At 39.0% G+C, this 13,784-nt stretch overlaps 1 protein-coding gene across 2 annotated transcripts in view; it reads right to left on the bottom strand.

The window, feature by feature from the left end:
- LOC140740789 (polycystin-1-like protein 2) overlaps positions 1-13,784 on the bottom strand; it is a 109,659-nt gene that overhangs the window by 14,469 nt on the left and 81,406 nt on the right. For both annotated transcript variants that reach the window (XM_073070303.1, XM_073070304.1), the window contains exons 34-37: positions 13,449-13,592; positions 11,310-11,495; positions 8,275-8,602; positions 4,646-4,779 (exon numbers count right to left, since the gene is read on the bottom strand). In XM_073070303.1, the coding sequence (XP_072926404.1) occupies positions 4,646-4,779; positions 8,275-8,602; positions 11,310-11,495; positions 13,449-13,592 (792 nt within the window). The remainder of the gene's footprint in view (positions 1-4,645; positions 4,780-8,274; positions 8,603-11,309; positions 11,496-13,448; positions 13,593-13,784) is intronic.

The raw sequence follows: 13,784 nt of genomic DNA, 5'->3' as shown, positions 1-13,784 counted from the left end.
GCATCCATCATTAAAGACCCTTACCATCCATGACATGCCCTCCTTTTGTTATTACCATTGGGAAAGTGGTTCAATGATTCAGAAACAGCTTCTTCTCCTCTGCTATAGGATATCTGAACAGCCCATGAACACTACCTCATTATTCTTTTTTTTTGCACGATTTATTTCGTAATTTCTAGTAATTTTTATGTCTTTGCACTATAGCTGTCACAAAACAAATTTCACATCATATAAGAAAGTGATAATAAACCTGGTCCCAATTCTGATTCTGATTCAAGTGGTGTAAAACATTTGGTAACCAATTTGCTACTGTTGCCTCCAGCATTTCCAAATATCTCCAAGCCATCAAAAAACAAGGTAACCAGACCAATATTTCAAGGTACCAGTATATCCCAGGTGTCAGGGATAAAGAGGTGCAATTAAATATTCTCTTCTTCTTCATTTACAATGCTGAAGTGGTAATCCTTCATATATCACACAGAGCTAAAGAAACCTCTCCACTCTTCATGGACAATAGTAATCTAAACGAAAGCAAAATCCTGCAAACCTGTTGATCTAATGCCCATCTTTAAACCGACTTCAATCAGAAATTTAAAAGTTCTGGCCTGTGACAAGTTGCATGGCGTTTCAAATCCCCTCACCATTCCTGCATTGATCTTTCTGCCTTTGGCCTTTCCCTCTGCCACAATGAAGCCAAATGCAAACTAGAGGAACATAATCTCATATTCCAATTGAAGCCTCCTGCAGCCCAACAGTATGAGCAATGAATTTTCCATTTTCAGGTAACTCATACACCCATTGTTCCTTTTCCACTCCTATCTCTCAACTTTTATTCAGCTTTTCCATCCCATCTCTCTCCCCACCCATTACCCTACCCCCAACTTGCTTCCATCTGCCCATCACCTATACACCTATTCTATAGGTTTCTTCTCCCTTTGCCTCCACTATTTCACCTGCTCCCCTTCCTAGCTCCATCCCTCCTTCTCTGTTTATATTTCCATTTAGTAATCTTCAATGTCTGTCTGTACCTTACCCCTCCCCTGTTGTCACCCGTCTCCATCTACCTATTTGTTTTGTTAGCTGTTTCCATTTAACATCCAGCAGCCTTGGCAACTAAAAACGCCCTCATCTCCCCCACCTGGCTCCATCTGCCCATCATCCTCCCATCTGACCTGGTTCCACCTACCACCTTCCAGCCTCTGTCCTGCTCTTCCCCCTCACCTCTTCATCGTGGCACCCTGGGGGAGCCCTTGCAGTCACGGGGATAACCTGCAAACTCTGCAGAGAGGTCAGGATTGGATGTGGGTCACCAGCAGCTTTGGCAGCAATGCCACTCTGCTGTCCAAATGACCCAAGGAACTTTGTGGAACTTTGTTACTGTATTTGTGCAAGTCCGTAAGTCAGATACAGTCATACTGAAAGTATATACTGAATCATGTTTAACACGAGCTGACAGCTTTTCCATAGATAGATAGATAGATAGATAGATAGATAGATACTTTATTCATCCCCATGGGGAAATTCAACTTTTTTTTTCCAATGTCCCATACACTTGTTGTAGCAAAACTAATTACATACAATACTTAACTCAGTAAAAAATATGATATGCATCTAAATCACTATCTCAAAAAGCATTAATAATAGCTTTTAAAAAGTTCTTAAGTCCTGGCGGTAGAATTGTAAAGCCTAATGGCATTGGGGAGTATTGACCTCTTCATCCTGTCTGAGGAGCATTGCATCGATAGTAACCTGTCGCTGAAACTGCTTCTCTGTCTCTGGATGGTGCTATGTAGAGGATGTTCAGAGTTATCCATAATTGACCGTAGCCTACTCAGCGCCCTTCGCTCAGCTACCGATGTTAAACTCTCCAGTACTTTGCCCACGACAGAGCCCGCCTTCCTTACCAGCTTATTAAGACGTGAGGCGTCCCTCTTCTTAATGCTTCCTCCCCAACACGCCACCACAAAGAAGAGGGCGCTCTCCACAACTGACCTGTAGAACATCTTCAGCATCTCACTACAGACATTGAATGACGCCAACCTTCTTAGGAAGTACAGTCGACTCTGTGCCTTCCTGCACAAGGCATCTGTGTTGGCAGTCCAGTCTAGCTTCTCGTCTAACTGTACTCCCAGATACTTGTAGGTCTTAACCTGCTCCACACATTCTCCATTAATGATCACTGGCTCCATATGAGGCCTAGATCTCCTAAAGTCCACCACCATCTCCTTGGTCTTGGTGATATTGAGACGCAGGTAGTTTGAGTTGCACCATATCACAAAGTCCTGTATCAGTTTCCTATACTCCTCCTCCTGTCCATTCCTGACACACCCCACTATGGCCGTGTCATCAGCGAACTTCTGCACATGGCAGGACTCCGAGTTATATTGGAAGACATTCCACAGATGCTGGAAATCTTGAGCAGAACAAACTGTTGGAGGAACTCAGCAAGTCAGTCAGCATCAATTGAAGGAAACAAACAGTTGACATTTTGGGCCAGGACCCTTAATCCTGATTTTTGTGTTCCTCCAGCATTTTGTGCATGAGGTTCCAATTTTTCCATAAGCTCATTTTTCCTTGGGAGAATAAAATTTGGACTAACATTCAATTTCCTTCTATCATTGCATAACTTATAAAGTTAACCCTAGGTTTCTCCAACCTGTTAAATCCAAATAATTGGGCAATTTAAAAGGAAGTTAGACCTCAAAAAAAAGTGTTCGAGCTTTTGCCTCTGAAAAATATACTGATGTACTTGTAGTTTATGTGGTTTGCTAAGATATTTTGTAAATGATTCATTAATACTGTCTTTCCCTTAATAATTTTCTAATATCTTCCTAGTATGCATCATCTAAGGGTTCCAAAACAGGAAATAGTATTTTAACTGAACATAACTAATATCTACAGAAAGGCACTGTATTTATTTTATATTGCATAATTCAATGAACGCAATCCTAGCCTTGCTCTGAGTTGCATCTGTTACAGATCAAACCATTGTGAATCCTCCCCTTGCTTCAAACTTCTGTTTTGCATTAATATATTTAACTTTGATCCTAGTCAAATGTATCACGCTGCATTCATCCATAATAAATATTGCTTGCCTAACGCGGGCAGATTCCTGTGACACAGTGAAAACCTCTATTAGTAATGTACACTCTGTTACAGTTTAAAGTTATCATACAGATTACCAGAGGGGATAGTATCACTCTGACTCTAAATTATTCAATTTTAAACACCACAACTACATTATTACTAAAGTTAAAGTTCAAAGTACATTTATTGTCGACGTATGAATGCAGTATACAATCCTGAAATTCGTCTGCCTCTCGGACACTCACGGGTCAAAGAAGAACCACGGTACCAATCCGTTCAAAGACAAACATCAAACATCAACCCCAGTGCGCAAAAATAAATTGCACACACGGCAACAAAAAACACGATCGAAAACACAGGCTATAAAAGACAAAAGGCATATTTCAGTAGAGTCCAGCTCTGTGTTCATTATCTGTAGACCTTAATTTCTATTGTATTCTACCAACTGTCCTGAATTTTAGCAGAAGAAATGTAGAACGATCTCTGCATCATCCTTTGATGAAAGATCTCCATACCAACAAAGATATGTGTCATTGCTGCAACTAGAAGCTTGCTAGCTGAGCTGCATATCTTATAGATTAACTGTGTTTAACATGGCTATTTGAGCCTCTTTATTTATTGGGGGAATCAAACCTGCACTACTAATCACTTTTCTGCAGATTTTAATTTTTCTCTGACCTCTCTGATGTCACATCCTACTCTGTTATAATTAAACTCAGAGCGTGGCCTACTGGTTGCTTCTCATCTTGATTAAGCAGCTTCCTTTATTACAAATAGCACATTCAACAATTTTAGACCACCATAATCACTACTAACATTTGTCTGCATGGCTACAGACGTATTGATTCTGATATTTAAATATACACCTTTTCTGAGCCCAACTTGTGTGGCTTTACATGCTCCATTGCTCTCCCATCCCCGCTTTTACCTTGACCATTCCACCTTTTCATATTTACTGTTCCCCGTCCTATGACAGACCTCATCCCTTCCTCACTGATTTGCTCATTTCTAAAAGAATTAAAATCCAGAAAAGACTGCAGTTGTTGGAAATCTGAAATAAAAACAGAAAATGCTGGACAAACTTAAGTCAGACAGCATCTGCAGAAAAACAAACATTTAACGTTTTAGACCTGACTGAGGATGCTCCGATGAAGGGTCTTCAATTTAAAGTATTAACTGCTCTTCCTTAGGTAGATCCTGCTTGAGCTACAGTGATCTTCCAGCATTTCCTAAAATATTTCTGATTCTGATTCAATTTCTAAGAATGGTTTCCCAGTTATGACACATGCTATAAATCTGAAGCACTAGCTGTTTCTAGCTGTACATGTTGCCTAACCTATAGTGCAATTTTCTAATTTTATACACTGGTATAATTACTGGAACAGCTTTCTCTTCTTTGTGATTTGGGCCAAATCAAAAAATGCAACTGGAGGTACGTGATTCTTTATGATCCATTTATACTGTAGAATTATCTGAAAAAGTTTTGCAATATACTTGACAGTCCAGGTACCAATAAGTTGTGGATATTAATAATGCCAAGTACAATATCTATTCTTACCTATAGCATTACTTTCTAATATTAACGTGGCAATACAGAAAAGATTCACATTTGCATTATAGACTGTGAATTCTACGAAGATGGCTCTCGTGTAGGTGTCCAACCAGCTGTTATCAAATAGGTATTGAAGAACTCTGTGGATTAAAGAAGAATGTAATATATTATTGAATATGTAATGATATTATTACAAGTCCTGCCCACAATAATTCAGATTACTTTACAAATGTTTGTCAATCAGGATATTGGTTAACCGGAGAAAGCTCATAGATCAACATCTTGCTCTGTAATTTTGGCCAGAACTGATAAATGAGGTTGCAATAGAGTTAGAAGAAAATAGAGGAGGAAAAATACAATAATTTACATTGCCTTGCAAAGTTTAGTCAACTGGGAAATTAGTTAAATCGCCATAATGGGAGAGAATGCACAGAACAACGGTTTTCTTTAGAACTGAGAAGTAAAAGGTTATAGAACTAGGAATCAGGAAAAAACACCCAAGACAGAATGTTTGTGCAAAATATTGTCCCAAGTGAGATAATAAAATGGAAAATACTCAAATGAAATTTAAAAAATCCACAATGTGTGCAGAATTTTGCTCATGGAACCTCCTGTGTGCCTTAAAAGTTGATGTTTAGAATTATTGGAAGGAGGCCTTGTTGTCCATCAAGTGTTTGCTAGATTCTAGAACAATTCTTTTCCTTTGCTCTCTTTCCAAACAAGTAATTCATTGACAGAACCAATTTTGGGAAAGGCATTGCAAAATCTCTCCCCATTCTTCTAAAGATGATGCCAGGACATATTTTCTAATCAGCTGAAGTGATTCACAAACCTTGGTTTAACACCTGATCAAAAATACGACAGCCTGGAAGTTCCATGACACGACATCATAAAAAATGGTACTCCATAATTGAAAATTATGCTAACGGTGGAAAGCAAATATTGCATTCATTTTGGATGCATTAAAGTTCAAAGGTCAAAGTAAATTTATTTACAAAGTACATATATGTCACCATATACAACCTATATTCATTTTCTTGCTGGCATACTCAATTAACCATTTAGAAAACTTAATCCGTCTTATCAGAAATATTTTCATTTGCCTTTGTGAGAAATGACCAAGAATGTTGTTAGTAGCAATACAGTCCATAAAGTTCAACTCCAGTGTAATTTTCAACTTTCACTTTGAAAAAATGACAGCTCTCATTTATTCACACAACAAGCAAGCTTTTCGAGATGATGTTACAAAAGGACAACAGGCAAGTGCCATTCCTTGTCCTTACCCAAATGCCCGACACCTGGTGACCCCATGCACTTGTACTCATGACTGCAATGCCCATGGAGATCAAGGTCATGGTCATTCTTGGCTTCCTAGCCTTCAGGCAGCTGCAGCCCTCTCTTCACTGCTTCCTGCTGTATCTGGGAGCTCACCCAACCTCCACACTCAAGGAAAGAAGACATTATCAACTCTATTAACAGGTTTTGTTGGGGGGGGGGGGGGGGGGATGGGATGTGGAGAGTTGCCTGCAGTATGAGTTTTACTAATGTTCAGACATTCCCAGGCTAAACTCAGACCCTTTGAACAAACTCCCTGACAATCTGCGGTAAAGAGCAATGGTTGTAGCCAAGAAGGTTCGCAAGGCCATCTTGCATTAAGAACATGCTGACTTTTAAAAACTGATGCCAAAGGTCATAACCTTGAGGCTAAATTTGAAACCTGTTGATGCACCATCAATAACTCACTCTGAGACGTAAAGGCGAGATATCGGCTTTTATTGACTGGAAGAAGGAACGAGCAGTGGTTGACCACCATACTACATCCTGGAGACTGAGAGGCTGGGCTCAGGCCTCAATCGCCTTTATACCGGGGTCTGTGGGAGGAGCCACAGGAGCAGTCAGCAGGGGGCGTGTCCAGACAGGTATATGTAGTTCACCACACTTGTGCAAACTTACAACCTATTACCCTATGTTAATTGGATCAGGGAGGCTCCGGTTAAAGTCAAGCTATTGAAAGCACTTGGGGGAAGAGGAAGCGGGAATGTTTCCAAGCAGGTAATTCAACAGAAGAAAAAGTGTACAAAGTGAATGGTAATGTAAAGCCTGTCAAATTATCATGTTGCAATGTATGAATAGAATTCATACATTAAATTCATTCCATCTTCCAACCTTCTGACCCTCCAGGAAGCACATTCCTCATACACACCGTCCTCTCACCCTACTTCAACTCTCAATTTTAGAATGGCTTTTTTGATTAATTAACTACAGTTTTTTAAAAAAAATAGCTGTTATGAAACAGTAAGAGTAGGAATACAGTGATCTCAGAACCACAAATGACGATTGCCGTTCTATACTGGAGCCACGACTAACTTCACTGCAAGGTGCATAAATAGGTGTCACCTACAATTTTCTGCAGACTGATGGTTTGAAGTGAAGATCAGACTGGAACACACCCAGCCTCATTCGTGCTAGTTAGAGTGAAAGTTGCACCATTACTTACTGGCTACCTCAGTACAATGCCCCCAAACCTTTTATGCTCTGACTTTGTTGGGAAATCCAATACATTGAATAGAGAATGGTCATCATGGAGCAAATGAACATGAATTTCACATAAGGACGGCAAATTTGGTAAACAAAGGGGAATCAGAAAGAGTAGCATCAGGACATCTTCTGATACATGAGGGATTCCCAATTTTTTTATTCCGTGGACTGCTGCCATTAACCCAGGACCCCAAGTTGGGAACTCCTGTGATACAGAGAAGACAGATTATGGTCAGGAGAACATAGCAAGAGCCATGAAGTTGGAATCCCAGAGGAGATCAAGAGCACAACTGCCAAGCTTTGCTGATAAAGTTGTTCCTTTGTTAAGTATGTTCTTTGTATACCTTAGAGGAGCTTAATGTAAATTATGGGAATATATAGATAAGGTCTAAGTGGAAGAAACATGCACATACACCTGTTCAAATGGAATAAAAGAAAAAGAGTGGAGCGCTTCCCGAGTGCCGACAGCAATTAAAAAAACAAATTATTGGAGCATTCTGATATTGTTCTTTGCTAACTAGTGGCCATGTGGAAGAGTGGGTAACGGGATATGATACAACATGACTTGGGATGGGGGTGTTCCTAATCACCTTGTTTTTGGCACTTCTCACGAAAGCTTACATATTCTGGGCCATATCGTCTGCACTCTTTCCAACCTCGTTGTTCATCTTTACTCTGATTATAAACATGTAAATTGTGTTACAACTGTACCCTTCGCCCACTAACTTGACCCGCGTACTCCCACCCTAAGGGGAACGGCAGCTTGAAAGCCTTGGAGTGCTTGGAGGCAGCAGTAACTGTTGCATTGAGAATAACATTTAGCATATCTAATCATTCACGAATATAGGTGAAGCATGTGGTGAGTATTTCCAAAACAACTTTTGTCGACTCTTATCAGGCTTCTCCTGATTCTTCTTATAATCCACTGAGTCTTCAAAAGAACTCAATACCTTTAAAGTCTTCTGCTTCAGGAGACAGTCAATAGAATCTTTCAAACACAGTGAAACATTAAGGTTATTGCATTGCTTCTCCAGAGATATAAACACATTGGCTTTGTAAAATAGATAGTACCTTAGATATTCAAAGTATTCGGTTACCTGTAAGCATCCTGCGCATCTGCACCCAACTCTGCAATGTAGCCGCCCCCACTGTACATGGCAAGCTTTCCCCATATGGGATAACTGCGCAGCTCACTTTGGCTTTGGTACTGCCAGACGTAGTCCAGGTCGGAGGAATTCTGAGCTACAGTCCTGTTCCAGTGACGACCATAGGCAGACATATCCTCATTATCCAAGGAGTACTGGGCATGACATTCCCTGATAGACCCCCTCAGCTTTGCTGGAATGTGACAACTGTTGCTCTTTATTCTGAGTTGTCGAATGCGGGCTGATCCAACCAGCTTAGAATTGCCGTCAGTGACGAACCCTGAAATTTGAAGCAGATGTTTTTATACCCTTTCTGCAGGTATAAAAGTGGAGAGAGATTGCAGAGCTTTGAGATACAGTTGTCCTCCTATATGATTCATTAAAGGCAAACATACCAACTAATGAGGAAAGTTAGCATAATATTATCGTTTCTTGCAGGTTATGCCTCATTCGTATAGGGCATTATTGAGTCATTATTGGGACAGCATTGGTTTCCTTGTTGAAGAATGGATGTAAATAAATTGGAAGCAGTTCATTGGTTTACTAATATTTGAGTAGGTAGGAAATGTTGGATCGGCTAGACGTACCACTGGAGTCTAGGAGAGTGAATGAGGGTTTAATTGAAACAGACAAGACCCTGACAGATTTTGACAGGGTGTATGTGGAGAAGGTGGAATTCATCATGCTGAAGAAACTAGAGCCAGAAGTCACTGTTTAAAAGTAAGAGGTTATCCAATTAATTTATCCAAAAGGCAATTTCATGTTGCTCAGAGGGTTGTGAGTTCCTGGATCTTTCTTTCTCAAAGAAAACATGGAAACAGATTCTTCAAATATTTTAAGGCAGAGATGGTTAGGTTCTTGATAAGCAAAAGTACAAAAGGTAACCAAAGCCCATAGGAATATAGAGCTGAAATTTCTGTCAGATCAACCAATAAATCAACCAATGTCCTGGTTCGTATTTTTCCTGTCAAATTTTGCTTCCATTTTAACTGGCATTGGCCCACTCTCAGTCAGATTTTGAATCATATTGAAATTTACTTCTTTCCACCTAGAAGTTCACTTCTGATTATTGTTTGTACATCTCTACTATTAGTTTCAACATGATGGACATTCCCTTCCCCAATCTCTGTTCTCCCCTGCAGCAGATCCAGCCTTCCCTCCTTTCTACTAACGAGTGAGGAAAATGCAATCAAAAATACCTTCCTTTTCTCATTTTACTTTAATGTTAACTATTATTAAGTTTAGGTAATTAAGTCATCTAATATCATCACATTATAGTTCTTGCACATTTCTGTGATTTTCTTGCTCCTCCATCTCTCTCACTGTACAACCAGTAGCATGATCATACACTTTCTGCTTCTCACTTCCAACTTAATGTATTCATTCTTTGCTCCCTCAAGTACCTCCTCCCTTTGTAGCATTACAATTTTAACACAGTACCACTTCTCTTCCTGATACCATCCAATGCTCTCACTATCTTATTCCCCTTTCCCTTATTCTGTCTTCTGACAACCCCTCCCATCTCATCAGTCCCAGTCCTACTGAGAACCATATATCCATTTAAAATATTGCTCCTTTTGCTCCAGAATTCCTTCCCGCCTCTGTTTCAGTTAAGAATTAAGAGCTGGGGAATATGGAGGTAGAAATCAGATGTAAAAAAATAATATTACAATGGAAATTTTTAAACCCCACCAAAATATAGTGGATTTGTGTTTAAGTGGACTTGATAGATCTTAAAACATATCTCAAGACCCCCCCCCCCCCCCACAACCCCATTCCTATTTTAAATGAGGATCAAAGTCAGGTTTAATATCACTGGCATATGTCGTGAAATTTGTTGTCTTTGCAGCAGAAGTACATGAAATACATAATAATAGAGGGGAAAAAGCTGTGAATTGCAGTAAGTATATTTTATAGACATACAATATATAGTTAAACTAAATACACAGTCCAAAATAAAAATAAAAAAGTTGTGAGGTAAAAGAATAGAAGAGGAAAAGGCGGCAAACTACACCCTCCTGATAGGTGGCCTGGTCAGTGAAGTATTTCAGTGAGTTTGCCTACTTCACCTTATCTCTTTTCAATGTTTCATATTTCTGTTGGTATTGGTTTATTATTGTCACATGTTCCAAGATACAGTGAAAATCTGCTGATTTGCACAACATCCGGATAGATTATATCAAACATAATTACTTAGAGGTAGTAAAGAAAATTGAAGGCAGACTATAGTACTGCAGTTACGGAGTAAGTGCAGGTGGAGAAAGTGTAAGGGTCACGATAAGATAGATGACCTAGGTTTAACAGGCTGTGTTTTCCATGTGCAGGAAACCTGGCAGCTGAAAGAAGGCAAAGCACAGTTGCACAGAAGATGTAAATGCCCTTCCAGCAAGCTTGTGGCTGAAGAAAAGCCCCAGGTCCCTAAAAATAACCTGTATCCTGCACACACACACTCACTCACCCACCTTCCTGACATGATCTTGATCCTCACAGTCATTGACCACCACTGAAGTTCCTTATCCATGGAACTGTTCTATCCCTAAGTCTGTGATCATTACACCCTCTCCATTCCCCACACAACTCCTACTTTCCATGCTCTACATTTTAGGATTTCTATGTCGGCAGTGGAAAACCTTTCTACTCCTGGTCTACAGCCTTTCTCTGTATCAAATAAAGTACATGCACACCAATGGAATAAAAGCTCACCGAACACTTGGCGAATATGCAGATGTATCAGTTCAGTATGACTAGAAGCGTAAACTTTTTTCACCCATCTCTATTACTAATTTTAAAAGTGCACAGAAGAAAGGGACACCTGCTTCCTTCCTGGCTGGGCCCAATAGTTAGGGTCAATTGTAGTGAAAGATTATTGACCTGAAACGTTAACCAGTTTTTTCTCTCCACAGATGCTGACTGACTTGCTGTTTTTTCAGCATGTTCTGTTTTATAGAAATCCTTGATATTTTTGGAGATGTTCCCATCTGACTCACCTGGGTAGAAGCCAAATAAATTGGAGATAAGTGTAGTGTTCGCCCATTTGAAGAAATCATTGTAACTCAAGGTCTCATCAAATCCACTGGTGAAGCTGTTTTGAATTGCTTTATTCAGGTAATAGGAATTTGGATCGCGCTGTCCATAAGCAACCAACAGCAGCATCCACAAAAATCCCAGGTAGGCTACAACATGCAAAATTCAATGTTAAGCAAACAAAAACGTGCCATTAAACTATTCTTGCAAATAAAATACTGCAGCTATTTTACATTAAATGTAACAAATAATCTAATTATAAAAAGTTAATACAATGTGAAAATATCTAGAATTGCTTCATACTGCCCAATTTTATGATTATAGACATTAGAATCTAGTTAATAGATTTATGACATGTTTCCTCTGGAACCATAAGAAATAAGTCAGAAGTAATTGGAAATTTGATAGAAGAAAATCTATTTAAAAATCTGGAGCACATCATATGGCACTTTGTAAAATTGGGCAAGTATTTCTGCCATACCTTTGACTAAAGGTAAGCAGGGGAAGTTTGTGACGGTATAACAACTCATTATATTCAATCCCTTGGCTAAGTGAGTACACAAACAATGTTAAGAGATTTAACACTGTAGCATTGCTTTTCAGATACGGCACTGATCAGTTTAGTCTTGTGGAGGTCTTTACCTGATAGCATGAATATTTGCATAAATGTTAAATTCAGCAGTGCCTTTTTGACAACTATCAAAGTCTCATCAGAGGTGCTTAAATGTATTAGAGAAGCAACAAACTCATTTAAGGTCTCCTAGCAAATATTAATCACTGGGAGATTATAGAAATATAGGGTATACTTATTTCAGGTATTTAGCAGAATTCTGCAGCTTTATCCTAGTTTAATATGAAGACAAGAGGAACAAGATTACTTTAGCTATGAAGATAGACCGGTGTGCCTGATCTATTCAAATTTTTTAAATATTTCTGTGGCATTATGCAATAGACTAATTAAGTGATCATCACTAAAGTATTTGCATCCCTTTGATCCAGCTGTTCCCAACTGGGCGATCATGGACCCCTTGCTTAATGGTATTAGTCCATGGCAAAAAATAGTTTGGCATCATTAGGTAAAACATTAGATTCAACCTAAGATTCATTGTGACACAAGTCTTCACTTAAGAAAATGTTCACACAATTAATAAAACCATTTATTTTAATGGTACCAAGACTCAGATGTTCCTGGCAGTTGTAAAGGCACAGTGTTGTAACTGACATCATAAGTATATGCAAACAAAGTCTTTCTGGACTCCAGAGCGCTATTGCTCATGTTGGCTTTTTGCTTTGAATTTCATGTAGAAGTGCCGGCAACAGACAAGAGACAAAAGGATGGGTATATCAGATTTAATTCAATAGACAGCAAATCACAAAGATAAAAAGCAGACTATTTTAATTAATTTTATAAACATATTATAGATAATAAAATAATTTGGGCATATGCATGGGATTGATGCAAAAATTGAAATATCAACTTGGTATAAAAATCATTTTGACATGGTACATAATTTAGAGCTCATTTACATTTCATCGACTGGGCTTGACACTTTCAGTGTATGTTATAGCAAAACTGTTGTACTCAAAGTTTTACTAACTTTACTGTTCGATGTTGATTGCATCAGTAAAGACCAAACAAAATCTCTTTGTGGACAACCTCTGACTGGAACTTTTTCTTCCACATGTAGAAATGGTGTTAACTTTCAAAAGTCCCAATGCTCTAAATTGAGAATTACTGTGCTGTTGAAGAGTGGCAGCCCGAGATATTGACTGTCTATTCATTTCTATATATGCTGCCTGACCTGCTGAGTGATTTACAGCATTTTGTGTGTTGCCATCTAAAGAATGCAATGAAAGTGACACTTTCTTCTGAACTTTATTTATATTTTAATTGATTACACACAGTTCTCTTTCCTGTGCCTTCCACTCTTCAAAGAGAGCTGATATAGTGTGGTTATGAGTGTCCTACGCTGTCTTAGAAGTTGTACCTTTTGGAGACCAATTAATCTGCATCTTTTTTTCTCTCCTGTTCTCTTACCCTTAGCAATCCTGAACAAGTGGAGACTATAAAAACAAATAGCATCTCAGAAGTATTTGCTTACCTAGTATTTCCCTGATCAAAGCAAACACCTTCTGCTCTTTTATGGAGTTCTTCTTCATGTGCTCCACTTCCTTTTGAGGCGGTGGCTGATAGATATTGCTGCTGCTGTCCCTGCGAGCTGCTAGCAGAACACTGGGGTCCCCCACTGAAAACAATATCAAAATGTCACTACCTGGAAATGTAAATTCAAAGACAATCATTTTCTTCCTCCTGGTCTGTCTGCTCTCAACTGTAAGGATCCACTGCACTGTTGTTTTGCACTAGCCAGAGGAATGTCCCTCCCCTCCTGATCAAATAGCTTCATCTAAGTGTTACATTTAGCTAAATTACATTATTT

Source organism: Hemitrygon akajei, chromosome 17, assembly GCF_048418815.1.
Source record: "Hemitrygon akajei chromosome 17, sHemAka1.3, whole genome shotgun sequence".
In the NCBI taxonomy this organism is placed as follows: Eukaryota; Metazoa; Chordata; class Chondrichthyes; order Myliobatiformes; family Dasyatidae; genus Hemitrygon; species Hemitrygon akajei.
The sequence above is the reverse complement of the archived record's forward strand: the minus strand, read 5'-3'. Positions and strand labels throughout refer to the sequence as shown.